The sequence below is a fragment of the Peromyscus californicus genome, unplaced genomic scaffold (assembly GCF_007827085.1).
Source record: "Peromyscus californicus insignis strain IS unplaced genomic scaffold, ASM782708v3 Scaffold_3__1_contigs__length_106647218, whole genome shotgun sequence".
NCBI lineage: Eukaryota > Metazoa > Chordata > Mammalia > Rodentia > Cricetidae > Peromyscus > Peromyscus californicus.
In genome coordinates this window covers 38,779,149-38,802,100 of record NW_026294551.1, presented here as the reverse complement: position 1 = coordinate 38,802,100, position 22,952 = coordinate 38,779,149, and the positions used below count along the sequence as shown (strand labels likewise).

At 47.7% G+C, this 22,952-nt stretch overlaps 1 protein-coding gene across 3 annotated transcripts; it reads right to left on the bottom strand.

Moving 5' to 3' along the window:
* Positions 1–1,433: 1,433 nt before the first annotated feature.
* On the bottom strand, positions 1,434–22,952 carry Dusp14 (dual specificity phosphatase 14). 3 transcript variants are annotated; one of them, XM_052759705.1, is made up of 3 exons: positions 22,880–22,952; positions 4,282–4,368; positions 1,434–2,720 (listed from the first exon to the last, which is right to left on the bottom strand). In XM_052759705.1, the coding sequence occupies exon 3, from the start codon at positions 2,621–2,623 to the stop codon at positions 2,027–2,029; it is 597 nt and encodes a 198-aa protein (XP_052615665.1). In that variant the 5' UTR covers positions 2,624–2,720; positions 4,282–4,368; positions 22,880–22,952; the 3' UTR covers positions 1,434–2,026. The 3 variants fall into 3 exon arrangements, with proteins under 3 accessions (XP_052615665.1, XP_052615663.1, XP_052615664.1); XM_052759703.1 differs by lacking the exon at positions 22,880–22,952 and adding an exon at positions 22,672–22,798; XM_052759704.1 differs by lacking the exon at positions 22,880–22,952 and adding an exon at positions 21,352–22,221.

Sequence of the window (22,952 nt, the reverse complement as noted above, 5' to 3'; positions counted from 1 at the left end):
TGGGGGATTGGATTTGCAAGAATGGAGGGGGAGATGAAGCTCTGCCCTGAGCTACTTGCTTCCATTAGAGTAGCCTATGGGTTCCCAGGGAGTGCCCGCTGGGAAGGTGGGATAAAGCACTGAGTGGGGGGAGAGGGGGCTAGGAGGGGAAGATCTGTGTGATCCACTGGAGATGGGGGAGCTGTTCTGCTGCAGAGCTGGGGATGAGACTGGGGGATTGGGTTTGGAGGAGCTGAGGGACTGGAGTGCATACCTGGCATTTTTTAATGTGGCTTCTGGGAATGAACTCAGGTCTTTACGCTTGCCCAGCAAGTACTTTACTGAGCCATCTCCTCAGCCCTTGCCAGGGTTTTCACAGCAAAGTTTTCCTTAATTACAAAGAAAATACATGTCAGCATGTATTTTCCTTCTATAGTACAATGATTACTATGGGGCTCGGGGCTCCTATTCAGACAGAGACCGTCTGACGTAAAGGTTGGCTTCATGCTGAAAAAGCCAGCCAGTCTCCCTGAATTGTTTTTGGTCATGTGCTAATGCTGCATGTATGCACCTCTGATTTCCCAGAGAAACTGTTTTAAAATTTCCTGTTTAGATAAAGTGTACATATAAGGGTGGATAAATAGTATAAACCAAGAAAAGGTAAAATTTTGATGGAAAAACATTGCCCTTAACCAGGTAAAATTTGCAAGACAGAATTCATCTATATATGTCACTGACTATGTCTGTATTTTGTTAACACAGATTAGAAAGCCAGAAAACCATTTCCTGAACACACGACCTGGCAAATCAAATGCAAAAGCACTGACCGGCTCTCCCCTCCGACAGGGGCTGCCTGGCTTCCCAGCAGCCACCTAGGAAAGCTCGTTAAACTGCTGCTGCTTCCCTGATGGGCTGTGCCAGCAGGTTTACTGCGAACAGTGAGCAGTTACAAAGCTCAGGGAAGCCATTGCTCTTTGCTTGTGCTGAGGTTAGCTATAGACAGTTTTATGTCACTAGGTGAGCAGAGGCATGTCTTTTGTTTCTCTGATGGTGGACTTGACACTTGGGTACACTTTGATTTACCAAGCAAAATGGAACCCAACACCTTTTATCCATATGTGTGCTTGCCACCAGGGGTGCCCGACCTTTTGACATTGTGACATGACATTTGTCTGCTACCGTGCAGGACCGCATTCACAGCTATTCTGGGATCTTACTGCTCACGAGCTGTAGGTTGGACGCACCTACTCTACACGGTTCCCACATGCGGATGATACTGATTTCTGCTCGTCTGCAAGGGTGTGAAATGCTGACGTGATTCCACTGGGGTTTCTAATTTAAGTACTGACCGTGACTGTCCAAATGGCCACAGTTCAACAGTCTGGAGAATTTCTTCCATGGACGCACATGGACGCACATACACACACACACCCCTGAAATGATTAGTGAAGGGCTTATGTTAAGCAGATAGATTTATTAAAAATAATGCTAATATAATCCCGGAGCACACTGATTTCAAGAGGGTCTTTGCAACAGTTTTCATCATAATCACTTATCAACTAAATAACAACGGTTAACTTAACTTATAGAATCGCTAAATAACAGAGGAAAAGAAAGGACCAGGCTAATCCAGTAGAGACTGAGATGGCCTTGATATCCCCTAGACATCTGTCCAGCTGGCAGCCATGGGCAAAGCTGGTCTCTAGAGGGTTAATCAGGGCCCAAAGTGATCTTTGCAATGAACTCCTCCTGCACCTGCCAAGGCTCCAAAAGGCTTGGGAGCCAGAAGGAAAGCAGGAACAGTATCCTATACTGTTCCAGCTGTTGTCAATGACTAAAGGCCAGTTAAAGATTTTCATGTTTGCTATTTCAAAATGCTAGTTTTAAAAAACGTCACTAGCAATGTGTGTCGTTTCCCCTCCGCGTCTCTTAAACTCGAACACCCAGTGTCGAAACACTCGCGGGGGAACCAGAGAGAGGAAGAGGGGAGAAGACTGTGGCAGATGCTGGTACTGCTGAGGGGCTGTGGATGCCGGCTGTGGCGGCACTAAATCCCCCAGTAAGGCATCAGGTGTCGGGACTCCTTCTCATAAACGTCTGGAATGACGCCATAGGGTGTCTGTACCATCTTAACCGTCGACTTCCCAAAGAGCTGGCTCTCGTAGTCTATCAGCTGCCTCCAGAAGCCCACGTTGGGCCTGATGACAGGCCTCCGGGCTTTCACCCAGTTGTATGCCTCCAACAGGCACACATTGTGGAACTTCATCAGGTACGCAATACACAGAGTGGCCGAGCGGCTCACCCCTGCGGCACAGTGCACCAAGGTAGCCCCATGCTTCTTGCTGACGCTGTGGATCTTGTCTGCCACGGTGTCAAAGTACAGCCTAATGGGGGCATGAGGAATGTCAGCCAGAGGCACTTTAACATACTCAAACTGGGGCCAGTTGAAGTTGGGGATCTCGATGGTAGCGTTAACGATGCAGGTGATGCCCCGGGCCTGGAGGAGGTGCCTGTTGGAGGCCACACTGCCTCTGCCCAAGAAGAGAGAGGAGGTGATCTGAGCAATGCCTCCTATGTCTCCCTCGGAAATCATCCGAGGGGCCATGAGAGTCCGTGGGAGCGTGCTGTGACCTCTGGAGCTCATGAAGACGCCGGTAGTCACACTTTCTTCATCAGGGGGCAAGACCAGAGAATGGTGGAGTCCGTCCTCCACCGGGGAATTCAAGACTGCAGCCTCCTTCCTGCAAGATACAGGTCTCTGTCAGAACTTTACACGGTATTCGTTTACCACGGCTGCCCCCAGTGCTTGAGGGAAGGGGGAGAATTAGGAAGCTATTTTCTAAGGCAGAGTGCATTCTTTGTAGGAAGTATATATAAATCATTTTCTATTGACTATTAGGAAATGTAGCCTGCGATGCCAATATGTAAAAATCAATATAAAACTAAGCTGCCTTTTTTTTTTTAAGCCCTAAATAGTCACCCTATTTTTAGGAAAGTTAAAGACAGAAAACATGCCTAACTGGTTCCTGAAGAGCCATCTGGCAGAATCCTCCTGAAGGAGGGGCATGCCTTGATTTCTCAGTCTTGGGATCAAACCCAGACTCAAGCTGGCTAGGCAAGCACCTCATCACTAAGTTGCCGTCCAGGTCCAGAAATCCGAAATGTAGTTCTCCAGAGCCCCAGCATCATGTGCTCCTCACCCCATGTTTTCCTAAACCATTCTAGACATGGAGACCTTGTGAAGAAGGTGTAGGAAAGAGATGCCACATCAGACAAGGTAGGTAATAAACTGCCTTCGTGGAACAACAAAACTAGCAACAATAAAAAAGCCAAGCCACCTTCCCTCTTTACTGTTTAAAAATCCTTTTTTTATATTTACTTCTTGTGTGGGGTGTCTGTCTGTGTGTATAGATGAGGGGCATGTGGAGGTCAGAGGACAACTTGGGGGGGTCAGTTCTCTCCTTCCACCACAGGGGTTTCAGGGATCGAACTCAGGTCCATCAGGCTTGGCAACAAGCTCCTTTACCTGCTGAGCCATCTCGCCGGCCCCAAGACGCCTATTTCTTAGAATTTTTATAATACATGAATACTTTGGAAGTCCGATTAAATTTGGGTCAACTACTGTGGCCTTCCCATGAAAATAATCCCAGGCAATTTGAAGGCACAGTCGTGTGTGTGTGTGTGTTTGTATGTATACAGTGCTGGAGAGAAGCAGGGCCTGCCTCAAACATGCTAATAAGTACCAAGAGAGTTAGACCCTCAGCTTTAAAGGTCATGCGTGGTCTTCAAATTTTATTACTGTCAATCAGCTAAATGGGAATTTATCTGAGCTGACCCTGGGTAATGTAAATAATAACCTTGTCTTCCTCTGCCAATTCTAAGCTCCCAGGTGAATTTTACTGGGTCCAGGGATGTGCTGGAATTAACATTAAATTTAGTTCAGTATCTGAAGTCTGTGTTTTCTCATTAGTAAAGTGTTTATTATAAAATATCCGTGTATATTTGTAACAACAGAAGAGGAAATTATTGAGCTGGGCATGGTAGCATATGCCAGGCAGGGGACTGCTAGTCCCAGGCCAGCCTGTGCTACTCAGGGAGACCATGTCTCAAGAAGGAAAAGATAATTATTGTAATTTGGTTTCCTGAGATTGCAGACATACCACTCTCTCACTGCCAAACCAACATGGTTCATACTTGGTGCATCCTGACAAGTGTGTAACAGCAGCCTGGTGCCATGGGAAACCGGGGTGCTCAGCCAGACAAACATCCCAGCTCATGTAGTGGCATCACCATGGTACTCACGTGCTGAGGAGCCCAGTGAGCCGGAGCCCTTGGTCTGGATCCAGACGGTCTTAGGTCAACAGTGGTTACAGTGTATACAAATCAGATCTGTAAGAAGACAAAGATGTAGCCAGTCAGGAAGTCCCCTGCCATTCCTCCTGGGTTCTTGCTGCTAAAATCAAATTTGGGATGAATCTTGAAAGCAGCGGTCTGCTGGACATTTTTGGTGTGACTGAAGGAATATACCAGCTAAGTCTCAGAGACATAAGCCCATAGTCTGCAAGCACTAGCTACAGTTTTGGCCATGACAGAGACAAAGGTAATTCAGGGACCACATCACATGATACCACTAAAGGCGTCACAGAGTGCTCTCCCGGCCTCTGTAAGACTGAGCCACAGCCTCTTGGCACCTGCTGTCACCCCAGGAGCATGAAGACCTGAAGTCACAGCAGGAAGAGCAGGTGGCAAGATAAGCTATGATGCGGGGCACAGAAGTGCAAGGTGGGGTGGGGTGGAGTTAGCGCTGTCTTCATACGTGGGTCCAGGACAGCGTCACAGCAGGGGCGGGGCCAGCTGTTGTTGGGCCACGGCCAGCAGCGCCAACAGCTGGCCCCGCTGTTCAGGAGAGCAAGCTGAAAGTTCACCCTCTTCCCCATTCGAGCCTTTGTCCATTCCGTAGCCCGACAAGCACCATGACCGTCTCCAGAAGGGGCTTCCCTCCCACGCAGATCCCCCGCCTCACCCTGATAAATGTCACACTTACGTGTTCAGTTACAGCTTGGCTCACATGTACATGATGTGTAAACTGACATAACCACTAAATGTGCCAATTGATAGTTTTGACACAGACACTCCAGACATAGGACCTTCAAAATAATCAATACCTACTCATCCTACTCAACATCCTCACGTTCCTTTATAATCCATTCATCTTTGCCCTCCACCCTCGTCTTACTTTTTGGGTTTTGAGTGTGGGGGTGTGTGTGACGGAGAGGGGGAGAGAGAGAGAGAGAGTGAGAGGGAGAGAGAGAGGGAGAGGGAGAGGGAGAGAGAGAGGGAGAGGGAGAGAGAGAGAGAGAGAGAGAGAGAGGGAATATCTTACTCAGCAGCCTTAGCTGACTACCAGCCTAAGCCTTGAACCACCTATGTAGCCTAGGCTGGTCTCAAAACTCTCCATCCTCCTGCCTCGGTCTCTTGAGTACCGAGATGACATGCATGGGCCACCACACTTATCTCTGAAGTTGTCTGTAAGAGTCCTGTAAATTTGGGGTTGTCTGGCTTCTCTGAGCATGGTAGGAGATTCATCAGCGATGCTGGGCATATCTCCATTTTTACTGCTGAGTAGTACTCTGCAGGGTAAATACACCATGTGCTTTCTTTATCTGCTCACCTACTGATGAGTACTGGATTGTTTCCGGCTTAAGGCTGTGTGGTGAGTAAAGCACGACAAAGGTTCAGGGCCAGACCTCTGCATGCACAAGTGCCCTCCCTTGGTTAAATACCTAGGAGTAAAGACTATTTCATGGTATGGAGGTTTAACACTTTCAGACAGTTTTGAAAGCTGGGCACGGTGAGGCAAACCCACAATCCCAGCACTAGGAAGCTAGGGCAGAAGGATCACAAATTCAAGGACAGCCTGAGCCACACAGCGAGACCTTGTCTCCACGGCAAACAACAAAAGAAAAGAGAATATAATAAAGTAATTTAAAAGAAAAATTAGGGGCTGGGATTTAGTTCTATAGTAGAGTGCTTGCCTGGCATGTGTGAGTCCTTGGATCCACCCCAGCAAACCGAAAAAAAAAAATTAAAAAAAAAAAAAAAAGCAGTTCTGAGGGGCTGGAGAGATGGCTTAGCAGTTAAGAGCACTGACTGCTCTTCTAGAGGATCCAGGTTCAATTCCCAGCAACCATGTAGCAGCTACATGTCTCTAACTCCCAAGATCTAACACCCCTCACACAGACATCCATGCAGGCAGAATACCAATGCACATAAAATAAAAATAAATTATTTTAAAAAAATTAGTTCTGTGGCTGGCAAGGTGGTTTAGCAGGTAAAGGGGCTTTCTACTGAGCCGGAGGACCTGAGTTCCTTCCCCGGAACCCACATGGTAGGTTGTTGTCCTCTGACCTCCACACATGAGCTGTGGTGTTAGTTAACAACATAAAAACACCACGGGAAACTAGACAGATGGTTCAGCAGTTAAGAGCTCCACGCCCTGCTCTTGCAAGGGATTAGGGTGCAGTTCCAGTACCCACAAGGCAGCTCACAAACCTGACTCCAGTTCTAAGAGGGATATGATGCCCTCTTCTGACCACTGTGGGCACCAGGCCTGCACACACACAGTGCATTCATACATACATACATACATACATACATACATACGTACGTACAATTACCATCATCCAGGCAGGCAATAGTACAAATAATCATACATATAAGTGGCTCATGCCTGTAATCACAGCACTTGGAGGTGGAGGCAGGAAGACCAGGAGTTCAAGATCATCCTCAGCTTTGTAGCAACCCAGGGGCCAGCCTGGGTTCCATGAGACCTTATACTATCCCAAAGTCAGGTTCGGTTTTGTCACAGTGCAGTGACTTTCCGATCAGAATCCCCTGGGAGGTTTGTTAGGACTCAGACCACTGGCCCCCCAGTTGCTGTGTTTCTGAGCAGGACTGGAGAACCTGAATTTCCCAGGTGCTGCTGCGTGCGTGTGTCGGGCAGTCTGAGAACCGCTGAAGCAGTGGGGGCCACGTGGTACTACCCAGGACACCCCGTTAAGGCTGAGATGCTCACAATGCTGCCCCTCCTTGGAGCTCCACACCAAGAGCTGGGCCATGCCACAGGGGTCTGCAGAGAACTACAGGTACAAGAGCATCCTGCAGAGGCAGAGGAAGTGATGAAGTAAGGAGATGTATGTGTTGGGTGTAAAAGGTGTGTAGGCCAGCAGCTTGTGAGGTCTTCCCCCGGCAGAATTCTAAAGAACAAAAGTCACTGTGGCAATAAATGCCAAACTCAAAGCACTGAGGACTCTACTCAGATTTCCACGTGGCTATCTCATTGCCTAGTTAGGAGGGACTCAGCCTGTGTTCTCCCCAATAATCCTGCCATCCGGGAGGCTACCAGCCCTCCTGAGCTGGGTGCCCAGGCTGGAGGCCTTTTCCGTAAGATGGTCTTCCAGGGTCCCGAGCTGTGCAGAGGCAGGCTGGAGGCCAGGCCTCACCTGTTACTGCTCATGCGCTCAGCGTGGACTGGGAGGACAGATTGTGCGCCCTCCAGGCAGAATCCAAGCAAGGCAGACACGACGCTCCGTTCCAGTCCTGTGCCAGCAAACCTGCTCCAAAACGCCAAAGCTGGCTACAAGGTTTAGAAAAACACCTTCTGCCAGCGAGTGCTCAGAAGGCAGGTACGGCAGACGCTTCTCTGACAAGTTCCCTTGCCCCTTACAGGCTTGAAAACACAAGTTTATGTCGGGCGGGGTGATTGCGACTTGGAGAAGGCAAAGCCAGGAAAGCTAAAAAAAAGCAGCCTCGAGCTCTGCACCCACACTGCTACTCTGTGGGACTGTGTGGGACGCTATGTCCTCCCCACCCGTGTCACAGTGTCCTGAAGGCAGCAGCCAGGGAGGACCCCTTTAAACACTGACAGACAAGCCTGAGCCGAGACGGGCTAAGCTCCTCCTGCTTGTCACCTAGTGTCCAGAACAGAGGACTGCCACAGCCTGCACACCCCCCAGGGCGCAGAACCCTCCTCACGGCCTAAGGACATAAGGAGCTGTCCCTGGGTGGGCATAAGCAGCCCCGTTTGACCCAGTTCTAAGAATGGCAGACCCTAACCATAAAGAATATAAAAGCCCACAAGTATTACATCTTAGGCACATAAAATCAACTTAGCAGATGTGTGCTGGGAGACAGACGGGAAGTCTGTCCCGTGTGTGCAGGATCGAGGACCGCCCCAGGGCCGAGTGAGCAGGACCCTCCACTGTTGCACACTGGCCTATAGGAGCCTCCACGATGCTGACCGTGGTGTCCACCTCAGCCTTCCCAAGCTGCGGTGCAGCTGTATTTTCTTCTTGGAGGGAAAAAATGGTTCCTGACCAAGGTAACGGTAACAGCACACCAGAGGCGTGAAAGCAGAGCTGTCCCAGAACAAACACAGAAGGTGTGTCTTTGACTCACGCTTTCAATTCCAGCACTTGGAGGCAGAGCAGACAGGTCTCTGAGTTCAAGGCCAGCCTGGTCTACATAGCAAGTTCAGATCAGCCATAGCACACTATCTCAAAACAAAACAGAAAAATCAGGTGTAAGGATGTCTGGGATGCCAGGCACAGTGGATGCCTATAATGCAGCACTCAGGAGGAGCCACAGAAGGACAGCAGCAAGTTCAGAAACAGCCAGGGCAACCTACTGACGCCCTGGCCTCAGAATAACAAGCATCAAGCGCTAGGAACCAACCAAGTTAGTGTCAATGTCTCGCAGGGGCCTATCTGTAATCTTAGTAACACACCAGCTAGTAACAGCTGCCCTTGCTCCTGGCGCGCACAGCTCTGGGCATGTAGAATTGTCCTGTGGTTACACACTGGTAATCCACACCCGGATCAGTGCCAATGTGGCTGAGAGCGGCTGGGAGTCCCGGCCCGTTCAGAGCATCCACACGAGTATCACCAACGCTGCCCTTCCTTCTTAATGCTGACAGCCACTAGACTCAGCAGTTAAAGGAGTAAAGATCCTAGCCGCTGTTTGTTTTTTCTCATGTTGAAAATGCAGAAAGTGGCCACCCTGGTGCAGGAGAGCTAGAGAGACCTGCCAAATGGTTTAAAATACTCCTAGCTGGGACCATGGGGTGAGTTGGGGTGTGTGTGTGTGTGTGTGTGTGTGTGTGTACACATATACGTGTGTATACTATACATGTTATATACATTATATATACGTTATATATGTGTACATATACCTATATATCATATACATAATATATATGAAGTTCTGTCACTTAGGCTGACAATGCTCCCCACAAGAACCATATTCTACAAAACGGGTACCAATCACAAGAAATCTTTTAAGTTGTAGGTCAGGGTCCAAATGACTCCAAAAAAACAATACAGACTCCTGATGTTGCCTTTGGATGCCTCTCAGAGGTTGAAGTTAAGCCCCTGTTGCTGAAGATAACACACGTTTCGAACACAGCCCTCAGACTACTGAGCTGGATCTGCCCCGGACGCCTCCTTTCTGCAGCCTAGCTTCCATAATGCCAGAAAGTCCTATGCAAGCTGCCCAGAGAGGGAAGCAGTTAACTGTCCTACCCAGCTGTGACACCAGTGAACCCCAACAATGACCAGCATGACAAGATGGCCATAAAAGTGCAGTAAGTGGCACTCACTCACACGTTGGTGGCGACCAACAGCTGTCTAATTGGACTTAAGGCCCACTCAACAGGAGGAAATCATGCCTGGCACTGGAAACCTAGCCAGCTTCCCAGGGCTGGTGAAGTCATGGACCTTAGAAAAGAATCTACTACCACCACTTTGCTAGGCCAGTTTAATTCCTTACTACATTCTAAATCTCATCCTTATACCCCCAGATGAATGTGACTACCATCTTTCATCAAGGACGCTTCTCTACAGCAAACGGAGACCATGACAGAAAACCACAACTGGACACGATGCAGAGGATCAGTGGATTGTAGGGAGCCCAGCCCCAGTGGATACATCTGTATCACAGCTCCTGCATCTATGGCTCTGAGAACATCGAAGAAGAAGGGGCAGAAAAATTCTAAGAGCCAGAGGACCAGGAAGTCTGCTGTGTGACTGCCTCTCTTAGAAATGGCTGTATAGCTAGGCAGTGTTGGTGCACGCCTTTAATCCGAGCACTCAGGAAGCAGAGGCTGGTACATCTCTGTGAGTTCGAGGCCAGCCTGGTCTACAGAGGGAGAACCCAGGACAGGCTCCAAAGCTACACAGAGAAACCCTGTCTTGAAAAACCATTAAAAAAAATGGCTGCATAAACAAGACATGAACCATGACTAAACAGGCATGCTAATGAGGAGGGGGCAGTTTTTACAGGGTCCCACTCCTAGACCTAGACCTACAGGCAACTAATGACTGACTGCTGAGAGAGGGGAATAATCTCTTCCAGGGATGAGTACCATAACTGGTAATCCGGTACAAAGTGATCAGCCCTGAAATCATATACACCCAAAACAAAAACAGTCTCAGCAGGTTGTATTTATATAGTTGTTCATATATATATTAAAAGAAAAAGAGGCTATCAATTTGAGAGTAGGGATGGGACATAGGAGAGGTTGGAGGAAGGAAAGAAGGGGGAAGTGATGTAATTATATTTTAATTTAAAATTTAAGTAAAGAAAATAATAAAATAACTGGCTTTAGGAATGTCAGAGAGTCAGTACATACAGGATGGGAAGAGGATATATATGGACACACACACATGTGTATGTGTGTATATGTTATATATGTATGTATGTTATAGAAATTAAAAGGATACACACACACACACACACACACACACACACACACACACACACACACACACGAGATTATACTGTGTGGGTATATGCAAGTGACCACAGAGGCCAGAAGACAGCATTAGATCCCCTTGGAGCTAGAGAGAGGTGGGGGTTGGGAACTGCAGGTAGGTCCTCTGCAAGAGCAAAAGGCATGCTGAGCCCTAAGCCATCTCTCCAGCCCCTAGATCACTGTTACTTTATACTCAAAAGGCTATGCAGTCACATCTTATCCTCCTATTAAGCATCTATCTAGTTCTGTAAAAAACAAACGATGAAACCTTAAGGTCACTCCTTTTAAAACAGAAGCATTTTAGCCTACACAGGGATAAGAGTGATAAAATAAGCTTTTCTCACTTATTTTCACTATTAAACCACAAATGTGCACCACTGAAGGAAAAGTTGAGTCACTTTGTTTGTTTTTGAAGCAGAGTCTCAGGTAGTCCAGGCTAGCCCTGACCTCACTATGTAGCTGACGCTGACCTGGAACTCCTGATCATCTTACCTCCACCTCTCAAAGGCTTGGATTACAGGCGTGGGCCACCACACTGAGCCTAAAAATCATAACATGACTGATAATCTTTCATTAAGGAAAACACTTGACAGAACATCAATACAATTCTAATAACTATGGTGTAATATTCATGTTGAAGTAAAATGAAATAAAAATACCCACAAGTTGCTTTTAACTGTAAAAAGTGAGCTGATTGAGGGGGGCACCTTGACAGTCTACGTACGGTAGGAGGTGAGGCCATTTTGGTTTTTCCTCCATACTACTGAAGTGATACAACAGTGGTCTCGGATGAGGACAAATACAACTAAAGACATCTGTAATCCCAGAACTTGGGAAGCTGAGGCAGGAGGATTGCAGTGGGTTTGAGGCCAGGTTAGGCTACAGTGAGCACCAAGGAACTGGACTCTAGTGTGAGATACCATCTCAGAAAACCCAAATCAAAACCAGCAGAACACTTTAGACAGCTCCACCCGGCTCAGCCACCAACAGTCCCGGAGTGGGAGACAGCTACCAAGCAGCTGCCTGGGTAGTGAGACCAGCTGAGCATCTCCTTGACCGTGTGTGGACACGTGCTAAACCCACTGCATGATACTAGCTAAATGCGACTGGAGAACACACCACAGTCCAGAGCAGGAGATGGGCTCTGCGTTTGATGGGAGCAGGGAGACAAAAATCCAGAATAATGATAGGATCTACAAATCTGAAGATGTCTGGTTCTAGGCCAGGCATACTATCTCATTCCTGTAATCCTAGGACTCAGGAGTCTGAGCCAGGAAGACTGCTGTGAGTTCCAGGCCAGCATGAGCTAGAGTGTGAGACTGATTCAAAAAGCAAAAACTGGTTTTGGTTCTGTATGGTAAATCCATCGGTCGTGCAAGCTGGGATACAATGAAAAACTGCAGGCAACTATGTGAGATGAGGGCTGTATTCAGCAGGAGCGTAGGGTAACCTGGAACTTTTTTTTCTTGGTAGTACACGGAACCAAACATCATACATACAAGCACTCTACCACTGAGTTAATTTCCCAGCCCTTTGTTTATCTGAGACAGACAGAGTCTAAGTTCTTCAGGCTGACCTAGAACACACTTTGCAATCAAGACAATCCTTGAAATGGCAATTCTGCCTCAGTTTCCCCAGTTGCCAGGATTATAGACCTAAATCACCAGACCCAGCTAGAATCTTCTTTTTATCTTTTTAACTTTGAGACAAGATCTCATGTAGCCTACACTGGCCTTGAGCCCCTGATCTTGCCTCCTCCTCCCAGGTGCTGGAATTACAGATGGGCACCACCAAGCCTAACCTGGAACTGAGGTTTCAAGTGTGACTTGTTGTTTTTACTCTTTTGTGGGTCCACCACCCAGCTCCCAAATAAATCACACATGGAGGCTTATTCTGAATTATGAATGTTCGGCCTTAGCTTGGCTTGTTTCTTGCCAGCTTTTCTTAACTTTGAATTATCCCATTTACCTTTTGCCTCTGGGCTTTTACCTTTCTCTATTCCTGTACACCTTTCTTTGTTTCTTACTCCATGGCTTGCTGTGTAGCTGGGTGGCTGGCCCCTGAAATCCTCCTCCTTCTCTGGCTACTTCTTTTTTCCTTCCAGATTTCTCCTTCTATTTATCCTCTCTGCCTGCCAGCCCCACCTACTCTTTCTCCTGCCTCGCCATTGGCCGTTCAGCTCTTTATTAGACCATCAGGTGTTTTAGACAGGCACAGTATCACAGCTTCACAGAGTTAAACAAATGCAACATCAACAACTCAGTACTAAACATTGTACAACAGTGACTCTCACCCAGCTCGGTGCTTACCTCACCGTCATTCGTTCATAGGGCAGTGTTTACTGAGTTATTTAACAAAAGCATAATGTTGACATTTCTCCCAGGGTGGGGCTCATGTCCCTAGAAACCCAGAGGTTTGTGAAGGCCTCAACCAAAAAAAAAACCAAAAGAACAGAACAGACATGAGGCTTCCAAGGTGAGGTTCTAACCAGGATTTGCTCTTGGAACTCAGGTGCTATGCTGTGAGGAAGCCCAAACTAGTCCAACAGCTACCATGCGACAGGCTATATGTAGGCGTTCCAACCAACAGCCCAGGGGAGGTCCCGGCTGATCAGTGACTAGATATGTCAGACACCTGAGCACGGGCCTAGCCCCAGGCCCCATGTCACTCCTGACTTTAATTGCCCACCGAGGACCTAGCCATTATGACGCAAATACAAGTTGTCCCTACTACACAAGGTCTGGGTTCTTGGTCTACAGGAATCTGTGAACAGATCATTCAAGGTCCATGGCATGGGTGCCGGAAAGCAGAGCGTGGTGGCCATACGTACAATCACAGCATCTGGGAGGTGAGTAGGAGGGCCAGCAGTTGAAGGCCTGGACTACATGGTGCATTTAAGGACAGCCTGGGCTACACTAGACCCTGTCCCCCCCCCCCCCCCCCAGAAAAAAAGGGCTGTCAAAAATCTTATCACCATGACGAAAGGCATGACACCCTTCTAAACACAACTGAATAATGGGAAGAGACAAACACTAAGTGACTCAGATAGCAGATGCAAACAACAGATCCTGTAGCAACGCGAAGGAGGAACCCATGATTAAAGCCAAGTCAAATCAGCCAGCAATGCCCAAGGCCCAGTCGTTCCTGAGGGAGCTACAGCAGTACATCTTCTACTGCTATGACAAAATACCGGAGGCTGGGTGCTGTGTCAAGGGCTGGCTATACACCTCAGGGGTAGAAATACACGCTTGATAGATACGGAGCCTTGGGTTTTCTCTCAGTCATCCCCACAACGGAGTTTATGTGGCTCACATGCCAGCTTCATCCATACTGCCTCTAGCTGCGTCACAACGTGGTAGCATCAAGGTGGGAGACATGGGATGATGCCACAGAGCCAGAGACCAGGAAGGGGCCAGACTGACTCCCCAGGACAACTCACCCTCCAGAGAGCCTACTCTAAAATAGCACCAATCCCTAATCTGAGGGTGCTGCCCCAGTGACCTAATTACCTTGTGGTAGGCCCCACATCTTCAAAGCTCCACCCTCCAACATGGCCACACTGAAAACCAAGCCTCTAGGACAAGGGCCTCGCGGGAGCACATCCAGATCTTGGCAGCTGGAGTCTCATAGGCTAGACTAACATTCTTCTTTCTCCAATCCATTAAGGGTATATTGTCATTATTGCCTTCCTCTTTTTAAAATTGTATTTTATTTTGTGTACTGTACATGTGTCTGGGTATACACATACCATGGCACATGTGTGGAGGTCAAGAGGTGGTTCTCTTTCCACCATGTGGGTTCCTGGGATCAAACACAGGTCTTCAACTTTGGCAGCAAGCACCTTTATCTGCTGACCCATCTTACCAGCCCCCCCCTTATTGCCTTTCAAGACCCTCATTTCCAGATTCTAGATGCAGACCACAGGCCCTTTGTTACTGCCCCTTGCTACTCCCTGTGTGTCCCAACGCCAGCAGGACTGCCCCTCCACACACTTGACAGAAATGCAGACTTTCAGGCAATATCCCAACAACTACAGATCAAATTCTGCAGGTCACAAGCTGCCAGGCGATCTACATCCAATTTCCAGTGCGGGAGGTGCAGCTCACTCACCTGCCGAGGCAAACGAGTTCCCGTCCCCCTGCAGAAGCTACTGGAGTCTGCAGAGCAGCAGAAGGATGCTATCACTCTCCTGTGGTTCCCAGATGAGGGACCAGACGGGAACGGGAGGGTGAAGAGGCTTTCCCAGCCTCTACAGAGAACACGAGTGACCCCTCTGGGACCAGGACCTCCTGCCACCAGCTGGGCACTGTTGACTGTTACTCAACCCCTACCACAGCAGACCAGCCATTCTAAAGACTCCCAAAAGGTCCAGTGAGAAAGAATTAAGGAATATAAGGTCAGTATGTGTTCATATCCTCTAAGCTCTAGATTTTAACATCTCAAAGTCCTAAACTGCCAGAATCGTCTTTTCCTTGTGAAAAGACATACAAACTGAACCACTGAGATGCTGACGAGAGACCACGAAGACATCCACACCTGTTTGTTGACAACTGGAAATAATCTATGCAACAGCCTATGTAAATAATACCTTAGGACCTTATAGAAATAGAAAAAAAATGTGAACCACAGATGTCTGGTGAATGTAAACATGATTAAATAACAGCCCATAATGCTGAGGTACTTTAAAAAGAGAAAAAGCCAGAAGTCCTCAAAGCAGACAAAGTTGGGACTGTCCCTGAGAAGCAGGACCAGAAAATGAAGATGTCCTCCCGAGATCTCGGTCCCCAAAAGTTCACACTATTACTTTAAGGAAACAAAAGGGTTCTGAACTTAGAACTAAGTACTCAGGAAGAAAGCCCTTCAGAGTTAGTGATCACTCCTTGGCTGGCTTACCCTTTGATGTGCAACTGGACCAGATCAGAGTCCTAAAAACTCCATCAGCAAGCTTCACCCTTCTCCCTGCATGGATTTATCATATATCTGACCCAATTTGTGTGTGTGTGTATGTGTGTGTGTGTGTGTGTGTGTGTGTGTGTGTGTATGTCTGTGTGTATGTGTGTATGTGTGTGTATGTGTATGTGTGTGTATGTGTATGTGTGTGTATGTGTGTGTGTATGTGTGTATATGTGTATATGTGTGTGTATGTGTGTGTGTATGGAGTTTATACCAAATTAAAAGAGTGCTGACAAGTTAATTTCCATTTTTCCTTCTTAATTTTTTTTTCTTTCTTTTTTTTTTTTTTGGTTTTTCGAGACAGGGTTTCTCTGTGTAGCTTTGCGCCTGTCCTGGAACTCACTTGGTAGCCCAGGCTGGCCTTGAACTCACAGAGATCCGCCTGGCTCTGCCTCCCGAGTGCTGGGATTAAAGGCGTGCGCCACCACCGCCCGGCCTAATTTTTAAAAACTGTTTTATGTGTAGGTGTGTTTTGCCTACATGCCTTTGTGGATCATGTGTGTGCATCAGGGATGTGAAGAGGCCAGAAGGTTGTCAGATTACCTGGAACTGGAGTTACAGACTGTTGTGAGCCACACACACACAGTATCATGAATAAGAAAATAAAGAGGGTGGATGGAAGCTATGGAATTCATAGCGGACACCGCTTCAGTGAAGGAGGAAGAAGAGGAGGGTCCAGGAGGGCTTCCACTTGATAGTGCCTTTTGTTTTCGGAGACAGGGTCTCCTGAGCCCAGGCGAGCCTCACACTTGCTATCAGAGGATGACCTTGAACTTCTGATCCTCCAGCCTCCACCACCCAAGTGCCAGCAATATAAAAATGGGACACCACACCTGGCTGAATTCTTCATTGGAAAAACAAAAACAAAAACAAAAACACTTCAAGTTTCTACGTAATTTGTATGAGGACAGTGTCATCCCCAACCTTGTGTCCTAATCACCTGTGGCAAACTCACAACGCCCCCCCCCGCCCCGCCCCCACGGAGAGGAAGGCTGGAGCTTCACATGCCCTCTCAACCATGCAAGTCAATGTTCTAGTTAAAGTTGTCTCGCTGCACAGCTACAAACTCCAAGACCAAGGAGTCAGAAGAGCCTGAGAAACAGTCTTTCCAAGGGAAGAGCACACCAACTGGTTATCCAGTGCCCAGAGGTCAGCCCTGAACTCACACATACGAGTAATGGGGTACAGACTGAGCAGAATATACTTAGGAACATATGTGTGTATACATATCCACATACACATATAGCAACAATGAAAAGGTCATTAATTTGAGGGAAAGCAGGGAGGGGGATACGGGAGGGCTTGAAGGGAGGAAAGGGAGAGGAAAAATGATATAATCTCGTAATAAACCTCAAAATCAAAAATAAATAAGAAAATAATCTTTTTTTTTTTTTTTTTTTTTTTTTGGTTTTTCGAGACAGGGTTTCTCTGTGTAGCTTTGCACCTTTCCTGGAACTCGCTTTGGAGACCAGGCTGGCCTCAAACTCACAGAGATCCGCCTGGCTCTGCCTCCCGAGTGCTGGGATTAAAGGCGTGCGCCACCACCGCCCGGCAAAGAAAATAATCTTTAAAAAAAAAAAAAGCCTGCCACAGGCCATCAATCTGGGACCTGACTGGGCATGGATTTCAAAAGGGCCCTTTCCTCCAGAGACTATGGGATGGCAGGAGGAGTGAAGAGCTGACAAACTGGACAAGAAATACTCCCTGTCAGTGTCACCACTAAAGGGCTCAGAGGAGCTGAGCCAGCCTCACTGGCAAGTCACTGGCAAGTGACTGGCAGCAGCTGCAGGGTCAAAGGTTATCAAAGCGCACCAAGGGGGGTTCCCTTCCTCGCACTCATCTTTTCTTGAAAGCCAGATCTGAAAAAAGAAAACTTTAATAAGCAAAAAAAAAAAAAAAAAAAGTCTTTGTGGCATATGTAAATAAAAACCGAAAGCACCGGAATAGAGCGTCCTTTTTAAGGTGCCTTAAAGAAGAACTAGAAAGGAACTCTGAACTCATTCTTGCATCATCCCTCAGGCTGTGAGAAAGAGCCTCCTGGGTCAGCTGGTAGGGCATGGGACCTATGCTCTCAGGACGGAGGAGATGTAACAAGCACTCAATACAGACCAGAATTTAGTACATGTCTCGTGATGACTTCATTTCTCTCCTTCCTCCCACACATCCCTAACTTTAACTCCCGCCAGCAAACCCAAACACAGGCAAACCAAAGCCTGGCCAAAGTGTGCTCCGAAAGCAGGACATCTCTGTGGCGAGTGTATTCTAAGTTGCTTTTACATACGAAGGAAGAGTGAGAGAAAAAACTTAGATTGACAACCGTGTACCATTGATTCCCGCAGGCGCTGTGTGCGGCTGTGTTCTGTGCCTCTTAGTGACATGCATGCACACAAGTGTATCTGTCCTTGTCCTCAGGGTCCCTGACCAAGGATGGGTCTGAGTTCATGCCCATTTCACACACTTTGAACTCCACCTTTAGAGCTAGGCACAAAGCAAGCATTCACCAGGAGTGGGAGTCCCTTAAGGCCTTTAAAGTCTTCTATTTTGGGGCTGAAGAGATGGCTCAGTGGTTAAGAGCACTGACTGCTCTTCCAGAAGACCTGGGTGATTCCCAGCACCGACATGGCAGCTTACAACTGTCTGTAACTTCATTTCTAGGGGACCTGACATCCTCACACAGACATATATGCAAGGAAAACACCAATGCATGAAAAACAAAAATAAACTTAAAAAAAGACTTCTATTTTTAGTACCTCATTTTGCATAGGTAATTTTTTTGTAACTATAAACTGTCAAATAAAATCAGTAGAGAGATTCTGTTGAGTATTTTTCAACTAAGCACAGTGGGAAAACTGTCTTTTGTGTTTAAATGATATGTCAACCCAAACCACAGAACTTTTTGTTTTTGTTTTTCAGGACAGTTTCTCTGTGCAGCCCTGGCTGTCCTGGAACTCACTCTGTAGACCAGGCTGGCCTTGAACTCAGAGATTCACCTGCCTCTCTGCCTCCAAAATGCTGGGATTGAAGGTGTGCACCACCACTGCCAGACTAAAACCATAGAACTTAACATGGATAAATAGAAACACATTAGCGGGACTGGAGAGATGGCTGAGTGGTTAAGAACACTAGCTGCTATGCCGAGCGGTGATGGCGCACACCTTTAATCCCAGCACTCAGGAGGCAGAGCCAGGTGGATCTCTGTGAGATCCAGGACAGGCACCAAAACTACACAGAGAAATCCTGTCTAGAAACAAAACAAAACAAACAAAACAAAACAAAACAAAAAAACACTCGCTGCTCTTCCAGAGGACCCTGGTTCAATTCCTGGTGGCTCACAACTGTCTATAACTTCTGTTCCAGAGGTTCCAATGCCTCCGAAGGCATGCGGTGTACAAGCGTTCACGCAGGTAAACCACCATGCACATAAACACACTGGTGTATGACACAGCAGGAACCAGACCAGCCCCCACTCCAAGTCACTTATTCACTTAAACAGCCAAGCCAACTGTGGTTAACAGCAAACACAGCGACCGATGACTTCAAGGCGGATGGCACTGGAGGAATGTAAATTGGGAAAGGAGCATCACATCTGACCCAGCACTATTCATAATTGCCCAAGGCCACAAACAATCCAGGTGTTCATCAACACTGACAGTTTGAGGTATGTTCACCCCAAAACAAATCAACTACAATCTCAAACAATATAGATGAAGCTTTAAAAATCATAGATGGCTCAATGGATAAGAGCCCTTGGCTGCTATGACAGAGGACCCAGGTTCAATTCCCAGCCCCCACAAGACAGCTCACAACCATTTACCTTCAGTCTTAGGGATCTGACACCCTCTTCTGGCCTCCCTGGGCACCAGGCACACATACAGTACATAGACAAACATGCCACTGAATAAAAATACACAAATAAAAATTTAAACACTATAGTACATGAATTTACACAATTATTTATATGTCCGTGTCTGTACATATAGTACTGTGTGTGTATATATATGATGTACATGTATGTGTGTATATGATGTATACATATATGTGGAGATATATATACATATATATCTATATATGTATATATATCTCCAACCAAAAGACAGATCTAAGCTTGGTGTTGTGGCACACGCCTATAATCCCAGCACTTGGGAGACAGAGACAGGCGGATCTCTGTGAGTTCGAGGCCAGCCTGGTCTACAGAGGGAGTTTTCCAGGATAGCTAGGACTACCTAGAGAAACCCTGTCTCAAACAAACAAACAGACGGACAGACAGACAAACAAGACGACCTACAAGAAGGTTGCAGCAAGGTGAAAGAGGAATGAACAGCTGAGCTGTTCACAGGTTTGTACCGAGGAGGTTTAAAGCCATAGAAAAAGGAGATTATTTCTATTAAAGCTGGTATAGTAATTGGCTGTCCTGAAAAAAGTAGTGGAGGGGGGGAGAGTAGATGGAGTCTGCTTCTTGGCCTATGAGATGAGTTACACTTACATTTTCTCTAAAATAACTCATCAAGTTACCTTTTCAGTGCATTCCTTTATCTTTGTAAGTCACATTTAAAAGGTTAAGTAAATACATCATTGACTACCAGACATTCTCCACTCCGGCTAGCCCAGGGAAAGAACACGTCCTCTCTGAATGTCACTGTTACTCAGCGTCTAAGGTCAGAGCCCTCATCTGCCCTCTACCTCAGTACTCAGCCCAGTGCCTCTGGAACAGCAAAACTACTCAATAAAATGTTTGCTATGTCAACCCATGCTCTGCTGACATGCTGACATGAATTGTGTAACATGAACCCTTTTCCTGCCGCTGCCGATTTGACTGTGACCCCCCGATAACGTTTTCTTCTTTATTGTGTCGCCCCGGTGAAGCTATCATAAATAATGAAGCTACCACCTTAAATGCCAGCTCTGTAAGTTTATACCCAGGCCGCCTCGGTTGCTTTAGCAACTCTCCCAGCCTTCCGCTCCCTCTTGTGTCTTCTCTCAGCAAAGACAATCGGTCGTGCATGTTTGGGTTTTAACAGGAAAGTTTCCATTTTGCACCTGAGAGTAAAGCCAGGCATCATAAAGATTCCATTACTTTCACGATGTTTGTGAAGGGCTCATTTGCCTGTCGCTGGGAGAAGACTAAGGGGCTATCAGAGCTGACATCATTTCACAATCAATTGTACTTAAAAAGAATGCTCCCTGTTCTAGCAATCAAATCCCTATAAACAGGACCAGTCAACTTTAAAATAATTTTGTTAACAAATCACTTATGCAAATACACATCTATGAAATGCTGGGAAGAGTCTACAAGATACAAACCAACAGAAAGACACCCAGCTGTTCTTTTGAGGATGATTACCGGAAGACAAGGTCCTCATCTGTAAAGTTTTTAACTCTTCATACAGAATGAGCAAAGCCTTTCCTGTGATGCTGAGAAAATATTTTGAATCCATCTTGTTTTAAAACAAAACCCCACATGCCAAAGCATACACCTAAGAACTCTCTCTTGACGATGATTTTAATCCCAAAGTCTTGAAGGTTTTCCCAGACTTGGAGCCTCTAGCCATTTCTTAGGATAGGAGTCTGTCTGTATGCTATTCCATTAAGGGATCTCGCAGAGTGCATACCTGCAGTCAGTCAGTAGGAAAGATTTCCGAGGAGAACTCAGCTCAGCCACGCTCGACAAGGATGCTGAGAAGACTCGAATGAAGCCAACTGTCTCCCGTTTTATGGGGGAAAGCCAAAAATACCAAGCAGCTTTTCTCCTCCCCCAGCGTCAGAAGGTGAGTCAGAGCTGGAGGCAGGAGTGGGGCCCATGTGTCAAGCCGCCTGTGCGGGGCTCCTTCCTCCCTCCTCCTGGGAATTCTCGGCCCTCATCTGACCTGATGTGAATTCTTAAGGTGTCTCTGACAAGGAAGACGTGGTTACTCATTCGGGGGGAGCCTCATTCCTCTGTTCCTCAAAGCAACCGAGACTAAGAGCCCTTTATGAGTCCACAAAAGACAATGGCAAAATTGCAGCCCTAAACACACGCAACTTTGCAAAGAATACATACAGCACCTTTGTTCCCCCGTTTTTAAAGAGCAAGCAATTAGAAAAAAAAAAGTTGCATCTTCTCCAAGGGACACTTAGATTTGTGGCGTAAGCCTGCAGCTGCAGACCACTAACCCTGGCCTCTCTGACCTTTCATTGACCTCAGGGAGGATGTCCCGGTATCCCATTAAACTTCGAAGTGGCTACTTAGGAGCAAGAATTGCAGGAAACTGAGTTAAAACTCTTGGACCACATTTCGTTAAAGTCAGTTAAGAATCAGAATCTTTGCCTCTGTTTTTACATCTGCAAAACGGGAAAGCACAGCTCTGCCACCTACCTCTTAGAAACCCCACAGAAAACTAACCAGCGAATATAAGCCAAATGCCGTAGGGCTCTCCTGAGTGGAAAGTACAAGGTGTTGTTTTTAGTGTCCCTAGACAGTGAGACTACTGGTAAACCACCCCGCCTCCCCTTGCCTCCAAAATGCCCAGTTACCACAACATTAGCCGGTGCCACTGGCAACATCCAGTTCAACACAAAGTAGTTATACAATCCTCGTAAGGCAGCTACACCACTCGGCTCCCTCCCCTACCCCAAGCTCAGCACAGTTCAACTTCGCTCCCGAGCAAGGAGACTTGGGAGAAATAAGAGCCATACGTGAGCGCTGCACACCAATCTACCACGGCGGAGAGACGCTCAAGTTGAGTACTTGGCATCGCAGAAAGCCAAGTGTTTCCAGGGGCAGGCGGCGCCGGTCGCGGGTGCATGCTGACGCCGGCCAGTTGAGGTCCGGGAGCCCCAGCCTCACCCACCCTGAGCCCCGAGGCCGCCGGGCATCCGCACAAAGTTTGCAGAGCCCAGGGTCGCGCGGACGCGGCTCCCTCGGGCGTCCCCCCCCCCCCCCCCCCCCGTACCAAGCGTCCCGGCTGCGGTGGACACTCTCGGGTCCGTCCTGCTACGCGGCTCGCGGCTTCTGGCCGCCGGCCTCGCGCGCCTCCCGCTCCCGGCGCGCCGCCGCCCTCTTCCGAGCGCGGGCCCGCGGCGGGGACGCGCGTGGGCTCCCGGCGCTGCGCGTGCGCGCTGCGTCGCGGGCGGGGCGTCCCGGTCCCGGTGCCTGCTTACCTGGAGGCGCTCGCAGACCCCCGCCGCGGCTTTGTCCTCCAGCCCGGCTTCTGGGCTTGGCGTTCGAGGGTTC